General features: G+C 41.8%; 1 protein-coding gene across 4 annotated transcripts in view; it reads left to right on the forward strand.

Annotated features, from left to right (window-relative positions):
* PIKFYVE (phosphoinositide kinase, FYVE-type zinc finger containing) overlaps positions 1 to 21,094 on the forward strand; it is a 583,956-nt gene that overhangs the window by 40,562 nt on the left and 522,300 nt on the right. For all 4 annotated transcript variants that reach the window (XR_014225388.1, XM_082260055.1, XM_082260056.1 and 1 more), the window contains exon 7: positions 1,670 to 1,756. Coding sequence is in view for 3 of the 4 variants with exons in the window: in XM_082260055.1 (XP_082116181.1) it covers positions 1,670 to 1,756 (87 nt within the window). In the remaining variant the exon portion in view is untranslated. The remainder of the gene's footprint in view (positions 1 to 1,669; positions 1,757 to 21,094) is intronic.

Here is a 21,094-nt window from a genome sequence, read left to right on the forward strand (position 1 = left end):
TGCAGGTGCTCTGTGCTCAGTCTCCAAACGGTCACGTGCTGGTACTTGTTGTCCCTGTGAGAGGTAATAAAATAACACACTCACCAGATGAAGTGGGTCTTAGATACCTATAGTATTAAGACCAGATACCACTTGTTTGGCCACCTGGACCAGGGTAGGTTCCGCTGGGCTTAGTGGTGCCTCAATGTTCCGGACTGCCCCCTCCTAGTTGGCCTCCATCCGCGGGTCCAGCTGGGTTTATGCAATACAAAAAAGCTCCAGATGGTGTATTACCGTTTTTAAAAGGCTTTATTGAACTTTTAAAATGTACACAATAAAACGCCAGCTAAAAACGGAGCTCACGAATGGAGAGCGGCGAATACCAGCATGCGTTCCACTCGGCTCCTGTGACGAAGGTGCTTGTCCAATGCAGATATTGCATTAAAAGTTGTTTTAACATTTATAGAAAATAGGCTTTGAATATTATACTACAGGTGGTCTCATGAAGTGCTAATAGTTCATAAATAAATATTATAAAAGCCCTCTAAAGTGTTAAAAAAAATCATATGAGATGGGTGAAACCATAGCTTTAGATGTGGTGCAAATAATAAATGGCAAAAAGTGGGTACCTCTAAGCCTCGGTTCACACTAGCTCCAGATGGTGTATTACTGTTTTTTAAAAGGCTTTATTGAACTTTTAAAATGTACACAATATACCATACCATAAGCCATTGACACGGGGATATACTTTTCTAGTGTATATATACCCTTTCTTTTGGTGGTATTTGATCACCGCTGCGGTTTTTAGATTTTGCGATATAAACAAAAAAAGAGCGACAATTCTGAAAAAAAAACACTATTTTTTACTTTCTGCTATAAAACATTCCCAATAAAAAAATGTAATCAAATTTTTTTGATCATTTTAGGCCAATTTGTATTCTGCTACAAATTTTTGGAAAAAAAATCCCAAAAAGCGTATTTTAATTGGTTTGCGCAAAAGTTAAAGCGTTTACAAACTACAGGAAAGATTTTGGAAATTTGTATTTGTTTGGTTTTTTTTTTATTAGTAATGGCGATCTGCGATTTTCAGCGTGACTGCAACATTGTGGCGGACAGATCAGACCCCTAACTGACATTTTGACACTTTTTGGGGACCAGTGACAATACAATAATCAGTGCTAAACACTATGCACTGTTACTGTATAAATGACACTGGCAGGGAAGGTTTTAATACTGGGGGTGATGAAAGGGGTTAATGTATGCCTAAAAAGTCTTACTGACTGTGGGGGGGAAGGGCTCTGTGACAGGCACAGAGAGATCGGGGTTTCAGCTTAGCTGAAACTCCTGATCTTTCTCTGCCTGTGTGACAGAAGACCCGCCTGCTTTGTTTAGATAAACAGGCGGGTCTTCTGTCAGTTTCTCTGACCATCGCGGGAGGCCGGCAGCGATTGCCACCGCTCCTCCCGTTGCCTGACTCCCACTGTGTTTAATCACAGTGAGACCGTGTGCGCATAATCACATAGTACTACAAGATTATGCGCAGCCGAGCCGTCCTGCCGCAGTAAATCTGCTTGGGGCGGTCGGCAACTGGTTAAAGTAGCTCATTCCTACTTAGAATATCTATCTAAAGCTCTTTTTTTATTGTTTGAAAAGTGATGATTGATATTACCTTCTCTTTATACTGGTTTAGCCTTGTTCACCAGGATTCTGCTAAGCCACTGACTGCTCGTCTTGCTTCAGTTCAAGAAGATCCTGGAAAGTCACCTGCGAGGAATCGGTGAGTAAGGAATTAACCCGCTTACTGTTATACAGGATTGCACCTAGTATAAATAATCTAATAATAATAAAATTTGGCGCTAATTCCAATGTATAGATGAAATAAAAAATCATAAAGCATATAATTAGAATGCATAACAAATAATCATTAAATAGTAAAGTCCATAAAAAAGTTCCTGTGGATGTGCAATAGAGATATAGTAAATGTAATAGTGATTCAAGATGTGATCATAAAATCATCCAAATGGTGCTATATTTAAAAAAAATACCAACACAAGACCCACCGTGAAGTGCAATGGCCGCTCACCTAAATGATAAATAAATCAAGCATTCATCTAAGGTATATAATTCATCCTTTATAGCTGGTAATGACTCGGATGCAATGGAGGTGTAGATGGATTGCCAGGCGTGTTGGAAGTAATATCTCGTCGTTGTGTTCATATAAAAACAAATGAGAGCTCCATAGTGCAGTATTTAATTAATGTTTAATGTAGAAAACAATAGTAACTTACAAGTTTGTACGAAAGGATGAACATGGAAAATTGACTGCTTGGTCCCCGCATTGAGCGGCGTGACAAACTCCGAACTTCCGGTCACGGCCGTAGACCAGAAGTGATGTCACCCAGCTCCTTGTGACGCTTTGCGTCACAAATACACATGACTTTCTCAAGGGTATGGATTAGGGATCGACCGATTATTGGCAACACGGATATATCGGGGGCCGATATGCACTTTCCCCGATATATCGAAATTGGCCTTTGGAGTTACCGATATTGCTGATAGTTTTGTGATGTCATCACTTATGGTGCGCCACACGCCTCCGTACACTGGGCAGCTCTTAGGTCGCCTCCCTCAGCCTCGTGTTTTACCCGCCGTGGCCACACTGGAGTCTGCATGCTGCACAGTCAGTCGGGACAGTGAGTGATCTACAGTGGGTGATCTAGTAGTTCTAGACCAGTCACAGACACATGTTCTGTAACACAGCTGCCGCGGCCACCCACCACCCACAGCTGCTCGGTGCCAGCCAGCCAACCAGTCCCACACACCCACTGTGTACCAGCCAGCCAGCTACAGGCCCTGCCTGAGTCCTGACTGTACCAGCTAGCCAGCGACAGGCCCTGGGCCTGTATGTTCCAGCCACCCACCACACAGGGTGCCAGCCAGCCACGAAAGGGTGCCAGCCAGCCACCCACCACAGGGTGCCAGCCAGCCATTTTGTTTAATTAATGGGTAACTCCTGTATTAGTGTCTTTCTTGTTTCAATGGAGCTGGATGGAGATAGAAAAATTAAAAATGTGGTCTGGGACTATTTCTCCTCTCCATCTGCAGGAAAATCAGCAGCACTGTGCAACACTTGCAAAAACAATGTAAGCATGGGATCAATAACTGCAAAAACCAAAAATACGTCTATCTTTGGGCAGAAGTGAGCGCTCACTATATATTCTGGTGAATATGGACTTGGAAGACATTCTTGTCCTACTGCAAGGACAATTTTAAATTTTTCTCCATTGATTTCCCAGGAAAGGACAATGTTCTTGTTCTAAGTTTTTCTCTAAACCTCACCAAGCTCTCTATCACCTGCCCACAAAATAATATTATCAATAAATCTTCTATAATAACTGGCTAGGTTGATAGCTTCCTCCTCCTCCTACTGTGCCATATAGAGATTGGCTATACTCAGAGCACATTTGGCTCCCATAGCCACACCTTGTATTTATTAGTTTATAATAATTATTATCATACCAGAAGTAGCTATGTCCCAAACTATACTTAAGACTTTTCTGTATGAATTTCCTTTGTGGGCATTTGAGATTGCTCATCCTTCTTCTTCTTTTTTTTTTTTTTTTTTTTTTTTTTTAAAGCCCATCTAGATGCTGATAATGCTTCTTGATGATTAATGATAGTATACAGACTTGCTACATCTGCTGTAGCTAGCTGGATGACTTCAGAGTCTAATTTTAAATAATTTATTAGTTTTAAGAGGTGCTTGGTATCCTTCACATGCGATCTGGTTTCCTGTACTACTGGCTGTAGAAACCAGTCAATATATTCTCCTAATCTGAACCCAACTGAGTTAATGCCATTCACAGTGGGTCTTCCAGGGGGATTTTGTTTTGTCCTTGTGTAGATTCGGCAATGTATTTAACCGGGATTCGACAAGTGTTCGGCACAAGATATTTGGCTTTTTTTTCATTCAGAAAACTTTTTTCTTTTTCCTTCTTGGATTAATTTCTCTAAATATTTTTGTATGTCTCTGTTGGATTAGACTTCAGTTTTTTAAATAAGAACAAGAATCCAATAATTGTTTAGACATTTCATTGACATAGGTTTCTTTAGACAATATCACTATAGATCCACCATCATCTGCTGGCCTGATAACTATATTTTTTCTGTTCAAGTTGTTTTATCCCTTCCCTTATTGCTTTTGGGTCCCATATTTTCTTCACTTTTAATTTATTAAGCTCTTGTGTCACCAATTTTTTTAAAAACTTCACTGACTTTCATTTGTTGACGGAGGGTTAAATAATGATTTATTCCTTAATGTGGTATGTATATAGCTGTGTCAACTATTGGTTTATTTATACGGGGCTCTCCTGGTTTTGATAGCATATACTTTTTTAAATTTAATCTTTGTGTAAATTTCAAAATATCCACATAAATTTGTCAAAGCAAAAAATATAAATGTAAATTTGTCAAAATGTGTCAAATTTGTTGAGATTCCTCTTTGGAGCAAATTTCAAGCCTCTATCTAAAACTTTATCGGTAAGGATAGTTCCACTTAAGTTTAATATACCTTCTCCTAATATTCTTTTTCTTTTGTTTTTTAGAGGCTTGCTCAGCATCGCCTCTCTTTTTTTCGGGGCTTCTTCTCTACCCTTTCTCTGGTGGTATTGATCTCCTGCTTATGTTTTTTTCTCCATCTGATTTTCTGGGGGTCCTTGTTGTCTGTCCCTTAAAAAAATTGCTCATTTCTATTATGGTCATCCCTACAGTTGTGTTCAAAATTATTCAACCCCCAATGTTGTAAAGGGTTTTAGGGAATTTAGTGTACATTTTGTAATTGTAGTCAGAATGAAATCCTACAAGGACTTCCTCAAGAACCATATGCAACTAAAATGACATCAATTGGTTTTGTAATACAGTAATAAATGTTTCTTTTGTGAATTCTTCATTGACACAATTATTCAACCCCTTAAAGACTACCACTCTGAAGAACAGAGGTTCATTGAAGTGTTTTCAATCAGGTATTGAAAACACCTGTGGATGTCAGGGAGCAGCAATAAAGCCTAATAAGCACCAATTAGGCAGCTTTAAAATGACTGTGATACTCAGCTCATTCTAGACATTTACTGGTGTGGTTACAAACATGGTAAAGTCAAGAGAATGGTCCAGGAAGACAAGAGAAGAGGTGATTACTCTTCACAGGAAGGGCAATGGCTATAAGAAGATTGCAAAGATGTTAAACATACCAAGAGACACCATAGGAAGCATCATTCGCAAATTCAAGGCAAAGGGCACTGTTGAAACGCTACCTGGTCGTGGCAGAAAGAAGATGCTGACTTCTGCTGTGCGCTACCTGAAGCGTAGAGTGGAGAAAAGTCCCCGTGTGACTGCTGAGGAACTGAGAAAAGATTTGTCAGATGTGGGTACTGAAGTTTCTGCTCAGACAATACGGCGCACACTGCGTAATGAAGGCCTCCATGCCAGAACTCCCAGGCGCACCCCCTTGCTGTCTCCAAAGAATAAGAAGAGTCGACTGCAGTATGCCAAAAGTCATGTGGACAAACCACAGAAGTTTTGGGATAGTGTTCTGTGGACTGATGAAACAAAATTAGAACTGTTTGGGCCCATGGATCAACGCTATGTTTGGAGGAGGAAGAACTAGGCCTATGAAGAAAAGAACACCTTGCCTACTGTGAAGCATGGCGGGGGGTCAATCATGCTTTGGGGCTGTTTTGCTTCTGCAGGTACAGGGAAGCTTCAGCGTGTGCAAGCTACCATGAATTCTCTTCAGTACCAGGAGATATTGAATGACAATGTTATGCAGTCCGTCACAAACCTGAGGCTTGGGAGACGTTGGACCTTTCAACAGGACAATGATCCCAAGCATACCTCCAAGTCCACTAGAGCATGGTTGCAGATTAAAGGCTGGAACATTTTGGAGTGGCCATCACAGTCACCAGACTTAAATCCGATTGAGAACCTCTGGTGGGACTTAAAGAAAGCAGTTGCAGTGCACAAGCCTAAGAATGTGACTGAACTGGAGGCTTTTGCCCATGACGAATGGGCGAAGATACCCGTAGATCGCTGCAAGACACTTGTGTCAAGCTATGCTTCACGTTTAAAAGCTGTTATAACTGTAAAAGGATGTTCTACTAAGTACTAAGATTGAGTGTCACTTGGGGGTTGAATAAAACTGATAATGATGTGAGCACAGAAAAAACATTTGTGGTTATTTCATTATAAATGTTATGTTATATTTGTCTGACCTACACGTGCCTCTTTGATTTAATTCTAAGCAGGATGACTGAATGATCAAAATCAATGTCAAACTGGCCAAAACAATCAATTTCAGTGGGGGTTGAATAATTTTGAACACAACTGTATATCTTTTGTAATGATGAGGGGTTTTATCGTGATCATCTTCCCTCCTTAAAATTCCATACCTGTTCTATGTGGGGATAGGGTCTCTTCTTTCTTCAATTCTGATAGTTATGAGGAGGGGCAGGAATCCTCCTATTATCATAATAATCCCGAGCAGGGCTTCTTTTTTCTTTCTAATTATTTTAATTTTGTTTGACTGTTTATAACATTAGATCTATTAGTGTATTTATCAGTCTATTTTTATTTTGAACATTGTGTATTTTATGAATATTGCTCTTTAGCTGGCTAATTAGTACTTGAGATTTGTTATGCGGTTACTATGACAACCGCTTGCTTTTAATCCTGGTGAGTGTCACCTCGCATCCATACCCTTGAGAAAGTGATGTGTATTTGTGACGGAACGCGTCGGGAGGAGCCGGGTGACGGAAGTTCGGAGTTTGCCACGCCGCTCAATGCGGGGGCCTATCGGTCCATTTTCCATGTTCATCCTTTCATAAAAACTTGTAAGTTACTATTGTTTTATACATTAATCCTTAAATACTGCACTATGGAGCTCTCCTTTTTGTTTTTATATGAACACAACAACGAGACATTACTTCCAACATGCCTGGCAATCCATATACACCTCTATTGCATCTGAGTCATTACCAGCTATATGGATGAGTTATATACCTTAGATGAATGCTTGATTTATTTATCATTGTGGTGAGCAGCCATTGCACTTATCGGTGGATCTTGTGTTGGGATTTTTTCCACATATGGCACCATTTTGGATGATTTTTATGATCACGTCTTGGATCACTATTATATTAACAATTTCTCTACTGCACATCCACAGGAACTTTTTTATCAACTTTACTATTTATCACTATTTTAATGAATTATTTATTTGTTATGCATTCCAATATGCTTTAAGATTGTTTTGTTTTTTATTTTTTTTCAAATTCTTTATTATAAAAGAAATACAAGCGCGTATAAACAGAGTATATGCTCATCAAGAAGAAGTGTGTAATAACCAGATCAAAACATCATAGTAACGTAATACATAGATCAAGTGCATACTCATCATAAATAGGAAACAGTGCATATAGGTATGAGCCATAACCGGGCTAGAAGAACATATGACAGCATCTTTTCGTCAGAGACAGCAGCTCAAGTGGAACAATTAGAGGTATGCAGTGAAAAACTAAACCTCTGTGTTAATGCGCAAATATGAGAATGCAGAAGTTTATTTTGCATGTAAGGGGAAGAGGGGGGACAAAGGAGGGTCAGGAAGAGGGGGGGGGGATAGACATGGACATGGGTACACGCAGTAGTGTAAGTGGAAAGTGGGGAGAATAGAGAGAGCAGATAGATATAGAGGCAGGGCTGTCCCGTGCGGATGACCCCCCCCCCCCCCCCCACCCAGCCGTTCAATAAGTCATGTAGGGGGGAGCGCTCAGAGCCTGTCCCGCATCTGATAGTATGAACGCGTTCCAACAGGCCCATGTTTTAGAGTACTTTTCCTTTCTACCCTGTGCAGTGAGTACCAAGTCTTCCAAGTTGTTGATCCATTTCACTCTTCGTAGCCATAAGCAGGTCGTCTGAGGGGCCGTGCTCTTCCAACAGAGGCTAATGCATGACTTAGCCGCATCCGTGAGGTGGCGGGTCACGGAACGTTTATACCGTTTCGGTTCCATCCTGGAGCAATGTAGCAGGAAGAATGTCGGGTCGTCTGGGATAACATATTCCGTCGTCATTTGGGCAATCCTGCGTACCTCCGTCCCAAAGTCCCGAAGTACGGGACAGCTCCAGAAGATGTGGGGTAGTGTGCCTCGCTCCCGCAGGCATCACCAGCACAGATCTGAGGCCTCAGGGAAGATATGACGTAGCTTAACTGGGGTGTAGTACCAGTGAGATAAAATCTTGTAGTTGGATTCCTGGATCCGCGTGCATATAGGTGATTTGAGGGTGAATCTAATGATCTGTTTTTGAGGCGCGGAGAACGTCCTATGGAGTTCTCCTTCCCACTTCAGAATACCCGGCAGGGTGAAGTCCTCCGTCGGTAGGGAGAGGAGAGAGTATAGCTGGGAAAGAGTATGAGGTAAGGGGCCCTGGGCCACCAAGAGATGTTCAAAAGGCATAAAATCTCTCACAAATGTTGAGGAGGGGCCTAAGTCTCGTAAAAAGTGGATGAGCTGCAGTGCCTGCCACTGGGATAGTCGAAACGGGCTGGTTGGTGAAGATTGTTTTTTATTTCATCTATACATTGGAATTAGCGACAATTTTTTTTATTATTATTATTATCATTATTATTAGATTTCTTATTGGTATGTGGTCGCACTACACAGATTGGCAGTTTTTTCATTATTTGTTATTACACACACACACTCTTTTTTACGTTCCATTTTTTTTCACTGGTAGTGCATTTGGTATTTTTACTTCGTTAGTTTTTTACCTATTATAAATACCATATCTTATTTGTACAGTACAGAAAACAGAACTTTTATTTACTGAGCAGGGTAATATGCAGGCTACCTTCGGGTAACTGGAAACTGGCAAAAACCTGCTAGGATTGCCCCTAGTGTGCACTCAACCCCACCCACGCTGGGAGACTTAATTTGATGGAGTTTCTTTAGGTGATGCACCTGTTCTCCTTTTTGAAAAGTTGTGGCTTTTTTCCTACTGTCAAGATTTGACTGCTTATACACTTGGCTAGCCATCAGCTTCCAGATCAGAACCTTTTGGAGTTACCTTGGGGACTGTGTTGGGTTGGCCTATGTTTGCTACAGGCACTGAATCCTGCATTCGATGATCACCTTGTTTCAAAATGCAACGTGCTAGCCCCAGGGTGCTATTCAGGTCCAGGGTAAGGGCCCAATTCATATGGTTTCCAGACCCTGAAAACACTTTTGAGCGTATTCCCACCGTAAAGGGCATAGCCTAGACCCTTTAAAAGACCCAGTGCTCTAGAAAGGTAGACAAGGTTTCCCTGTAAATTGACACCAGTTCCTGGCTTTTAATATAGCCTGCAGTGCAGGAGCATGCAATGTGGCTTTATAGGCAGAAGAATTAGAAGATATTCACTTTTTTTGTGACTTATCTTCCTTTTTACTTAAGTTGGTCTCTTCTTTCCACCTCAGTGAGTCAGTTTCTCTCTGTCCTGCCCAACGACATGTCAGGTAAATTGCTCTGCTTGGCTGTGGTCAGGGCAGTCAAGAGCCTACCTATCAGTCCTAGCCTTTGCAAAACAAAGTTCCTCTTTCTTCTGCCTGAACAACAATTGAAATTGTGGCACAGACCAATGCTAATGCACCATCCATGTGAGTTAGCCTCTACCCCCTAGATAAACGTGAAGGTATGCTTGCACAGCATAGGTAGTTCATAAGTTCATACATTTCTATAGAAAGGGTGTTGTACTTCAGTAGGTGCCTCCACCTGAGACAGGATTGACTCTCTGAAATTACAAGAAAGGAACACAAGAGAGTACCAGCTAAGTACAGCATCAATGGGTTTATTATTAAAAAGCCGAATACAAGTTTACAATAATATAAAATCAGAATTTTTGAAAATATTGCTAGAGATGGAATAAAAAGCACCACATCCCTATGATAATTGGTAACTACAATGAGGGGGGCAAATTGGGACTTTAAAGGTGCAAATGATGGAGAAAAATCTGAATTCTCAAAAATTGAACATTTTATTACACAAAGGAAAAGGAACAAGACAGGACATTAGATAAAATGTTAAAAGCAAAGGAATGCACTCAAAAATATCAACTCTACATGTTTCGCCATCTTCATAATAGCTTCTTCAGGAGTTTTGCCAGATATTTCTTGAGTGAACATTTCTAAATAACAGAAAAAAAAGAACATAAACAATAGAACAAAGGAATAACTACTGGGGCATAAACCAAAAGGTCCTAAATTTGATGCCCTCATACACTTCACAATTTTAGCACTAATATCAAAAAGGTACCTTTTTATAAAGACCTGACCCCTTTCTTTTGCCGGAGGTGAACACAACGTAGGCGCCGGAGACCAGGTGAATGAGGAGGGAGGAACTGGGACATCTAGCCCCTTAAAGTTGACCCGTAGAGAGGGTGATAGCCAAGCCAAGGATAATACGTATTGAGAATGAGAGACTGCAATATAGGAATACATTAAAAACAATATAGGTTTTGTGACTTGTAAATATCACATTCTTGAATGGGAATATATTTACCTATTCTGAATTAGCAATGAAATATACTTCAAGGGTATTCCAATATCAAAAGCGGGGAGGGAGAGCAAAGACTATCCCATATAAATCCCCAGGAAGAAGTATCCCTTTTAAGAGAGACAAAAGAAATGTGTATATATATATATATATATGGTGTATAGGTACACCTCAAATTGTAAGAAATATGCTAGTGGAAAAATGACCAAGAATATTTACCCTTATGAGGCAATATTGAACACATGGAGTTCCATCCACACTGATATGTGATCGGACGCCAAATTGCAAAAAATTTTCCCAATGGTGTGCTCCAAAACAATGCTGCACAAGAGAGAAAGAGGGGCATAAAGCACAAGGTAATTTAGTCAGCATATCTAAGCCCAAAAGGAATCAGTAGAGTAGTAAGAAGAAAAAATGTTCCATTACCGCAGAAATCTTCAAACGCATATGTCGTTCCCCGGTGGTCTAGTGTAATACTGACCATGTTGCGCTGGCATTTATACACCCTCTCCACTCCTGCGGCATCTAACGTCACCGCGGGAGTGAGAGCGAGGTATGCCCGGCGATCCAATTGAAGCCAAGCGGGAAGTGCGTCATACAGACGCGACCGCATCACATGATGCGGCCCGGAACCGGAAGTCGAGGATGACCACATCCGTTCCGGTCGCCATGTATGCAGAGGAGGTAGATTGAGAAGGAAACAAATAGTCCGAAATAGGTTCAACACCAAGATCGACCCAAATTATGCTAATTAAGCAATGATACTTACCTGAGAGAATCTTAAAATATATAAAGATATAAAGAAGATTTTATAGGACACAGTCACATACAAAAATCTGCCTCAATTACTCTCTCGTATCTATAGTAAGAAATATGCATTCATCTGCTAAAAGAAAGATGTAAAAAGAAAAAGCATGTAATATAAGGCTCCAAAAAGGAAATCGGCCGGGAATCAAAGGTGGTGCTGCTACTAACCAGGCCGGACCAATTTACCTGGAAAAATAAGGTAGGGCACCGCGGCTGCCCATATGGGCAACAAGAACAGAGGCAAGAAAGAAGCCCAGTTTGAATTACCTCTCAATCTGATGGAAAAAGGGTCACCCGATCCGTTCGGCGCCCCCAGTCATGCTCACCTACCGGCTAGGATCAGGAATTGTTGAAAGCAATATGATAAAAGAAAAATTCCTTGTTCTTTTGTGAGTAGAGAACTGCATCTGAAAAACATGATACAATCAATTCATATCAACACTATATAAATTAATAATGCATAAAGCACAAAAAAAGAGGATACTGTGTCAAAGCACAGGATCCTGACCTGTTAGTTAAAATCCAACATTTGGTTTGAAAACTAACAATGAATTCTTTTGACATTACCTAGCCAAGAAAGGGCTTGAAACTAATGGATTAATTTATACCAGGATACTGAATAGCTGATAAATTAAATATCCATTTGGTTTCACGTTGCAATAAATTTCTGTCTACACTTCCACCTCGTTCATTCAGTGGAACATGTTCCAAGGCAAAGAATGTCATCATTTTATCATCAAAGCCATGATATAGACCCATATCGCGACTAATGGGACTTTCGAACTTCTTGTTTTTGACAAGTTTTAACATGATCTCGAATTCTATTGAAAAAAGGTCTTTTAGTTTTGCCTATATAGAAGGCTTTACAGCTACAATACATTATTTATATATATATATATATATATATATATATATAACTCCAACAGTTTGGCAATTTGCATAAAAATTGGGTTTATATAATTTCCCATTTGGAAGAACGATTTCACTCGAATTGGGCAAATATCTGCAGAAGTTGCATCTTCTGCAAGAATATGTGCCCGTTAATTTCCTTTTACATTTGCTTGAAGGAGTGTAATGACTATGGACCAACTGGTCCCTTAATGATCGAGACCTTTTTAAATGTTATCTGAGGACGGTCACCAATATGTTTGGATACCTTTTCATCAGCCTCTAAGAGGTACCAAAATTTCTTTAAAATTGATCGTACCTGGTCATGTTGGCCAGAGTACCGTGTAATTAGCCGTACCTCATCAGTGTTGGTCGTTTTTTTCCTTTTGCCAAAAATCAAGTCAGTTCTGTTCCATTTTTTTGCTCTGTGATAGGATCTTTTAAGACATGCCCTACTATATCCTCTACATAGCAGTCGTCTCTGTAAGTTTTTTGCCTCTCTCTCAAAGTCTTCTGATTGAGTACAATTACGCCTTATTCTTAAATATTGGCTATATGGTATACTCGATACCAATGGTTGGGGGTGGGAGCTATCTGCCCTTAGGATAGTATTCCCTGCGGTGGTTTTACGAAAGAGGGTGGAGCCCAATGTTCCATCTTCACCTACATAGATTGTAATATCCAAAAAATCCAAGGATTTCTGGCTATATGTATGTGTAAATTTAAGATTGAAATCATTGATTTTCAAAGTTTCAAGAAATTTCAATAACATGGTTAAATAACCTGTCCAAATCATAAAAAAAGTCATCAATAAATCTTCTCCACAGGAGTACACAGGAGAGAAGGGACTCAAGATCCTCCCTGGAGAAGAGATCACGTTCCCATCCCCCCAGGTGCAGGTTGGCATAAGAGGGGGCACACTTGGTCCCCATAGCCACACCCTGCACCTGGAGGTAATGGGAACCATTGAACAGAAAGACATTGTTTAACAAAATGAATCTAAGAAGTGAGATGATGAAAACATTGTATTGTGATGAAGAACCACCTCTCTGATAGGAAGCCCTCTACAACTCTAACCCCACAGTGATGCGGGATAGAGTTGTATAAGGCCTCCACATCAATACCCACCAGCCATGCATCTTTAGGAACTTGAATGCCATCTATGGCTTTGATCAAGTCGCTTGTATCTCTAATATGTGAGGGTAAAGCCAATACGTGGGGACGTAAGTAGTCATCCACTAATTGGCTAGCTCGCTCTGTTAGGCAACCATTACCGGAGACTATTGGCCTGCCTGGAGGTTTTTTGAGGTTCTTATGGACCTTAGGTAGAGCATACATAGTGGGCGTTTTTGGATCTTTTATATTTAAAAACTCCCATGTTTTCTTGTTTATGAGGGCTCTAGAATAGGCCTCAGAAATGAGTTGACGATATTTGATGACTATTCTTGCTAGGAAACTTTCAGAGATTTTTCTATACCAATCTTTGTTGTTTAAAATATCTAGGACCATGGCCTCGTATCCAACTGTGTCCATTACAATGACATTTCCTCCCTGATCTGAAGGCTTGATAGTAAGGGAAGGGTCGTTCTGAAGCGATTGAATGGCCTTAATCTGACTATCATTCAGATTTGAGGAATTCAAATCTTTCCACTTAGTTTTTTGGATTTCTCTAATCACTTGTTGGGTAAAGGCCCAGATATTCGGATTAGATTGCAGTAGAGGAAAAAATTGTGATTTAGATTTGTAAGTAGCTGGAGGTGGAAATATAGCATCCACTTCAGGGGCCTCTAGAGTATCCAGCGGAGGAGTTGGCTCCTCATTGAAAGGCCAAACTGACGATTCTCCCTCTTCCCAGAGCTCCATCAAATCACTGAGTGCCTGCATCTCAGCCAAAGAAAGTTCATGGTCCTGTGCAGGCTGACAGTGAGACTGACTAAGTTGATCAGAGGGGTGATTATTTTTATCATAAATTACTTTAAACATCAGTCTGCGCTTAAACAGATGAACATCCTTAACTCGAAAGTATCAATTTTTTGAGTAGGACAATAAGTTAGACCAAGGGACAAAACCTGTATTTGAATTTCATTAAGTGTTTTGCTGGATAAATTTATAACTTTCAGAGCGTCAGGGTCCGAACTCTGAGGCTCCAGGGATGGTTGCTAACTGGGTTAGCACTTGGTGGGCTGAAAAATGGGTGCCGTGCGAACTTCATTGTTCACCACTGTGCTGTGACTCATTTTTGAGGAAGAAGTGGTGTTGGGACTTGGGGTGACTATAGAATTTTCAATAGTTACATCCCCAAGATTTTGTGAAAATTGAGAAGGGGTTTGAGGAAGTGATTGGTGATATTCAGGAGGGAATAAGGGGGTGCGTTTAGAGGACATATTGGGATTTCTTTTACCCTCTATTTTTCGTTTGTGAGGACCATTAGGATTGGTGTAGTGCTGGGACTTGGCATGTGATGATGAAGTAGATGATTGAGACGACAGGTCTGAATCGCTAACATCATTTGTGTGCGTTTGTGAATGAAAAGAACTTGAATGAGGATTTTTTAATGTTCGTTTATTATTTCTTTCTCTTGTCCAGTGGTAAGCTTCATCTTGTTGGTATGCTTGCTTATCTCTGGCAAACTTTTTTCTTTTGTTTTTATTAAATTGCCTACAAATGATTCTAATTGTTTTTGCATTTTAATTTCTCTCTGGGAAAAAGAGGGATCGTTCAGTAACAATGCACTATCAAGAAAAAGTTGTTTTATATCGTTGTTCACATTATCCAAATCTTTTGCATACTGTGAACATAATAAATTCATCATTTTCAAGGAACAGGAATGCAAATTCATTTCCCATTCACTTTTCAACTCTGCATTGACTGTTTTGATTAAAGGAAAAATCTGAATCCTTAGTCCCCAAGGGACCAGCTTTTCATCAATCTATTTTAGAAAATATTTTTTGTTCCAAAATATCTTGGATTTTTTTTCCAATAATCTGCGCAATCTCAAAAAGAAGTGGTCAAGAGTGATTCCCCCTACTGAGGAGCTTTGAGCTTGATGGAACTTGTCCATTAATCCATCGAAATCTCTTCCACAATAGCCGTCCATGTTATAATGGGTCTAGGATATTGTGGAAGGGGTTTCTAAGTCACAACACCACTAAAACGTAGCTAGAAAATGTCTATAAGCAATAATACTTTATAGAAAAAATATAGTACATATGTTATACTGAACAAGAAATTAAGTAAACTTAATTAAAGGATTGAATACACATTTTTCTCCAGCAATACAGGGGAAATGGGAAATGTAATCCCTAATCGTAATTTTTGAAAATATTGCTAGAGATAGAATAAAAAGCACCACATCCCTATGATAAATGGTAACTACAATGAGGGGGGCAAATTGGGACTTTAAAGGTGCAAATGATGGAGAAAAATCTGAATTCTCAAAAATTGAACCTTTTATTACTCAAAGGAAAAGGAACAAGACAGGACATTAGATAAAATGTTAAAAGCAAAGGAATGCACTCAAAAATATCAACTCTACATGTTTCGCCATCTTCATAATAGCTTCTTCAGGAGTTTTGCCAGATATTTCTTGAGATTCTAAATTACAGAAAAAAAGAACATAAACAATAGAACAAAGGAATAACTACTGGGGCATAAACCAAAAGGTCCTAAATTTGATGCCCTCATACATAAGGTACCTTTTTATAAAAACCTGACCCCTTTCTTTTGCCGGAGGTGAACACAACGTAGGCGCCGGAGACCAGGTGAATGAGGAGGGAGGAACTGAGACATCTAGCCCCTTAAAGTTGACCCATAGAGAGGGTGATAGCCAAGCCAAGGATAATACGTATTGAGAATGAGAGACTGCAATATAGGAATACATTAAAAACAATATAGGTTTCTCTAGCGCTCATCGACAGACGTAGTCCTCGGTGATACACCACCTTCGGGTTATGTTACCTCCGCAGGAGCAGGACTAGACAGGAAATTAAAAAGCTCTGGCCACACCCTAGGGGCAGTCCCAGAGGGTATATCCTCTCTCTCTCTGCCTCAGCAAATCAGTTATTTTCTGTCTAGTTAGGAGTAAGGACCTAGACACCTTGCTGGGATCTTAGGTCCTGGCAAGAATTTTTTCTTAAAGGATTTTTTTAGACAGCTTTTTCTCCAGTGTTCCTGTGAGATCTTCAAGCAAGAAAGCTGAACTGGGCGACGGGCTGGATGTTGAGATCCGGTGGTCACCCCAGTTCAGCCTACGAGCGCGTGCAGGCCATAGCTCCGCGCTGGGTCGGCCGCGACAAAGTCCCGTTAAAAGGACTGAACCCGCGAGTTAAACGTCTCGCTGAAACGCCAAAGACCATGAGTCACGGCGTTCGTATCGGTCGACAGCCCTCCCGCCCCGGTGGAGAGGGGTACTGTCAGGAGTTGGTGCCCGCCTGGTTCCGGTATGGTGAGTAGTATGTTCCCCCTTTCCCCCTGACGGGTTTTGTGGTGAACGCGGGCCCCTCTCTGTATGGTAAGAAAGAGTCCTTTCTGTCCTATAACATGTCACAGATCCTCCTACTTTGAGTGTGATTTTTTGTGTACAAAAAGCCAGGAGGCTTGGTTTGGGAGCTAACAATCTATTGTATACATGTTTAAAAGATGTAATCTGTGGCATTCTGGGAATCTTATGGGTTTAGTATAAGCTACCTACCAGTCAGAAGCCACGGACATGTAGACTGCCTTCCAAATCAGATCTCCAGCTATTAGCAGGCCTCCCGAACGGCCATGCGGTCCGCCAGGGGCCGATACCGCCAACCACGCCATATCCCCAGGCAGAGACAGTGTTGTGTGCCCTGCAGCACACCGCCATTCAGCAGGCCGCCGCCATTTTTTCTTGCAGGATCGCACGAGCCGCCATTTTGGCGTAGCCTCGTGTCTCCAGCATGGGGGCGGCCATGTTTGAGGTGATCCTACACCTCGTGGAGCTTGGGGGAGGCGCCGGAAGGCGTGCAGAGGGGCGGAGCCGCCTCCTTTCTTCCTGGGCAGCCAGCCAAACGACTTCCTGTTTGTCAAGACAGCGCTGTAAGCTGTTGCAGTTTAACTCTGAGCATCAAGTGGTGAGCCTGGGGGTCTATCTCTCTCTCTCTCGATCGATAGGGATCCCTAAGCAGGTAACACTAAGGGGCTTTTTTGTGGCGCCGGGGGTCAAAAAAAAAAAAAAAAAGTTTTTTTCTTTACTTTTGAATTATATTATCCAGGAAGTAACTGGAGTTATTATGGACCCTGCCACACATATTCTTCCACCTGTTTCCCTCGAGGGGGCCTCGGGACCCGCCGGTGCACAGAGTATAGAGTCATTTACAGCAATTTTGGAGTCTATGGTGGCTCGGGTGGAGGCGGCCTGTCAGGGACGGGGGTCAAGGAAGCGACCCCCGCCTACCCCTATACCATCTGACACCTCTGACTCAGATTCAGAGATGGTCACGGCAGTTGCAGGTTCCTCTGCAAGGGCTGTTATCCCAGGTAAAGCCCCCTCAGACAGTGAGGAGGACGCTTCTTCTCCTGCTATTATTCAGGAAGAAGCATTGGTGGACGCACTAGTTGTGGCAGTGCAAGAAACCTTAAAACTTGAGGCTTTACCGGCAGAGGCAACTGAAACAGAGAGGCCTTTTGGGACTAATAAGCCCATCAAGACGGCGAAGGCTTTTCCTGTACCTAAATGTTTTGGTAATCAGATTAAAGGAGAATGGGAGCATTCTAAACGTACCTTTACTATTTCCAAGCGTATTGCTAGACGCTATCCGTTTGAGGAATCCATCATTAAGAAATGGACGGTACCACCAGTCGTGGATCCGCCTATTTCCAGGCTGAATAAAGCCACGGTTATTCCAGTGTAGGACACTTCGTCCTTTAAGGATCTTTTCTCTGATAGGGTCAGCATTTAGACCAGTAATCGTTATTGGTCTAGTTTCCCAGACACTTACGGAATGGGCGAAAATGGTACGCCAAGATCTTAGGGGAAAAGATATTCCCCAGGAGACATCTGATTTGATGGAACAGATCATACAAGGGCTACGGTTTATCTGTGACGCAGCCTTGGACACTACTCCCTTATTAGGGCATGCATCTAAGTTAGCAGTGATCCTCAGACGTGTGCTGTGGTTAAAATGCTGGTCAGCTGACCTAGGTTCCAAAAAGACCTTGACCAATCTCCCCTTTCAGGGGAATCGTCTATTTGGAGCCAACCTAGATGAAATCATTAAGGATGCCACTGGGGGCAAGAGCACTTTTTTGCCACAGGCTGCAAAAGCTAAGGGACCTCGCAACAAGCGAGGACCTTTCTTTACCGCCCATAAAGGGCGCCCGGCTGGTACTAGCGGGAAAGGCAAGACTCCTCCAGTAGTCCCGATACCTCACAGGAATCGGATCTGGTTGACCAGATAGGCCAAGTAGCCTCTAGTCGGGTGACTTCGGTCCCTGAGGTTCAACCAGAAAAGATCACCTTTCCTGATAACTATCAGGTATTTGATAAATGTGTGGGAACAGAAAACGACCAGACTTTCTCGGATGGTCGGGGCCAGATAGCTCTAGGGACGCCTGGTTCAGATCCAATCAGCGCCAGTGGTCCTAGAAATTCTAGGCTGGCCTCCTCAAGCCGGCCTGGCCGACTTGGACATGTTAGTCGCAGACGTTCCGTGGGAACTTCGTCTCAGGGAGTGTCTGTGGTCTCAAGGACCAATTTACCTTCGTGCTTTACAGTCGCTGGTTTTAATGGCCTGGCCATTGAGACCCAAGTACTGAAGGACAGAGGTTTGTCTACTTCAGTCATTCCTACCCTTATTAAAGCAAGGAAAGCGACTTCCAGCAAAGTCTATTATCACACATGGAAGACTTATATTGCGTGGTGCGAATCTTTAGGATTTCCTCCACGTACCTATTCGGTGACTCGAATATTGGCTTTTTTGCAACAAGGGGTTGAGCAGAAGCTAGCCTTGAGCACCATCAAGGGTCAAGTTTCAGCATTAGCAATCTTCTTTCAGAAGCCTTTAGCTACCAAATCCTTGGTGCGGAATTTCATCCAGGGGGTGCGGCACCTGGCTCCTCCAGTCCGCGCGCCCTTACCGCCCTGGGATCTTAATTTGGTTTTGTCGGTTCTACAGAAACCTCCTTTTGAAAACATCAGGGAGATTCCCTTGCTTACTCTATCCCAGAAGGTGGCCTTCTTGGTGGCTATTACTTCTGCTCGCAGGGTGTCAGAACTGGCTGCATTATCATGCCAGTCACCATACCTAGTGATTCATAGGGATAAGGTAGTACTTCATCCTAAGCCATCTTTTCTTCCCAAGGTGGTTTCAGATTTTCATCTGAATGAAGATATTGTACTACCTTCCTTGTGTCCTCAGCCCAAGCATCATTGGGAACATGCGTTGCATTCCTTAGATGTGGTTCGGGCAATCGGGGTATACCTGAAATCTACGGAATCATTCCGTAAGACGGATTCACTTTTTGTGATCACGGATGGCCCCAGAAAGGGTTTGCCTGCATCTGCCGCGACCATTGCCAAATGGATTAGACAAACGGTGGTACAGGCTTATTCTATTAAGGGTCAGAGTCCTCCGTTCCCTGTTAGGGCGCACTCCACTCGAGCGCTCAGTACTTCCTGGGCCTTTCGCCATCAGGCGTCAGTGGTCCAGGTATGTAAGGCGGCCACCTGGTCGTCGGTACATACCTTTACAAAATTCTATAAAATTGATGTGACGGCATCGGCGGATGCCTCATTTGGCCGCAAGGTTTTGCAGGCCGCAATTTTTTGTTTGAAAAAAAAAAAAAAATTTTGTTTTCTCCTTTTTTGTTGAGTCTCATCATAAAGGATGAGCATTGTAAACTTCTAGTTGGCACCGGTTGGGCCTTCTAGATTGGGATTTGATTTCCATTTTCCCACCCCTCAGTTGTGATACTGCTCTGGGACGTCCCGAAGGTGGTGTATCACCGAGGACTACGTCTGTCGATGAGCGCTAGAGAAAAATGGATTTTTGTAAAATCTTACCGTAAAATCCTTTTCTCTTAGCTCATCGACAGACGTAGTCCCCGCCCCTCTGTTTTGGAGTTGGGTTGGGTTAAATTCTCTAAGCACTGCTTTTTCACATAACTGATTTGCTGAGGCAGAGAGAGAGAGGATATACCCTCTGGGACTGCCCCTAGGGTGTGGCCAGAGCTTTTTAATTTCCTGTCTAGTCCTGCTCCTGCGGAGGTAACATAACCCGAAGGTGGTGTATCACCGAGGACTACGTCTGTCGATGAGCTAAGAGAAAAGGATTTTACGGTAAGATTTTACAAAAATCCATTTTTTGTGACTTGTAAATATCACATTCTTGAATGGGAATATATTTACCTATTCTGAATTAGCAATGAAATATACTTCAAGGGTATTCCAATATCAAAAGCGGGGAGGGAGAGCAAAGACTATCCCATATAAATCCCCAGGAAGAAGTATCCCTTTAAGAGAGACAAAAGAAATATATATATATATATATATATATATATATATATATATATATGGTGTATAGGTACACCTCAAATTGTAAGAAATATGCTAGTGGAAAAATGACCAAGAATATTTACCCTTATGAGGCAATATTGAACACATGGAGTTCCATCCACACTGATATGTGATCGGACGCCAAATTGCAAAAAACTTTCCCAATGGTGTGCTCCAAAACAATGCTGCACAAGAGAGAAAGAGGGGCAAAAAGCACGAGGTAATTTAGTCAGCATATCTAAGCCCAAAAGGAATCCGTAGAGTAGTAAGAAGAAAAAATGTTCCATTACCGCAGAAATCTTCAAACGCATATGTCGTTCCCCG

Source organism: Pelophylax lessonae (assembly GCF_965119305.1).
Source record: "Pelophylax lessonae genome assembly, chromosome: 6".
Lineage (NCBI taxonomy): Eukaryota > Metazoa > Chordata > Amphibia > Anura > Ranidae > Pelophylax > Pelophylax lessonae.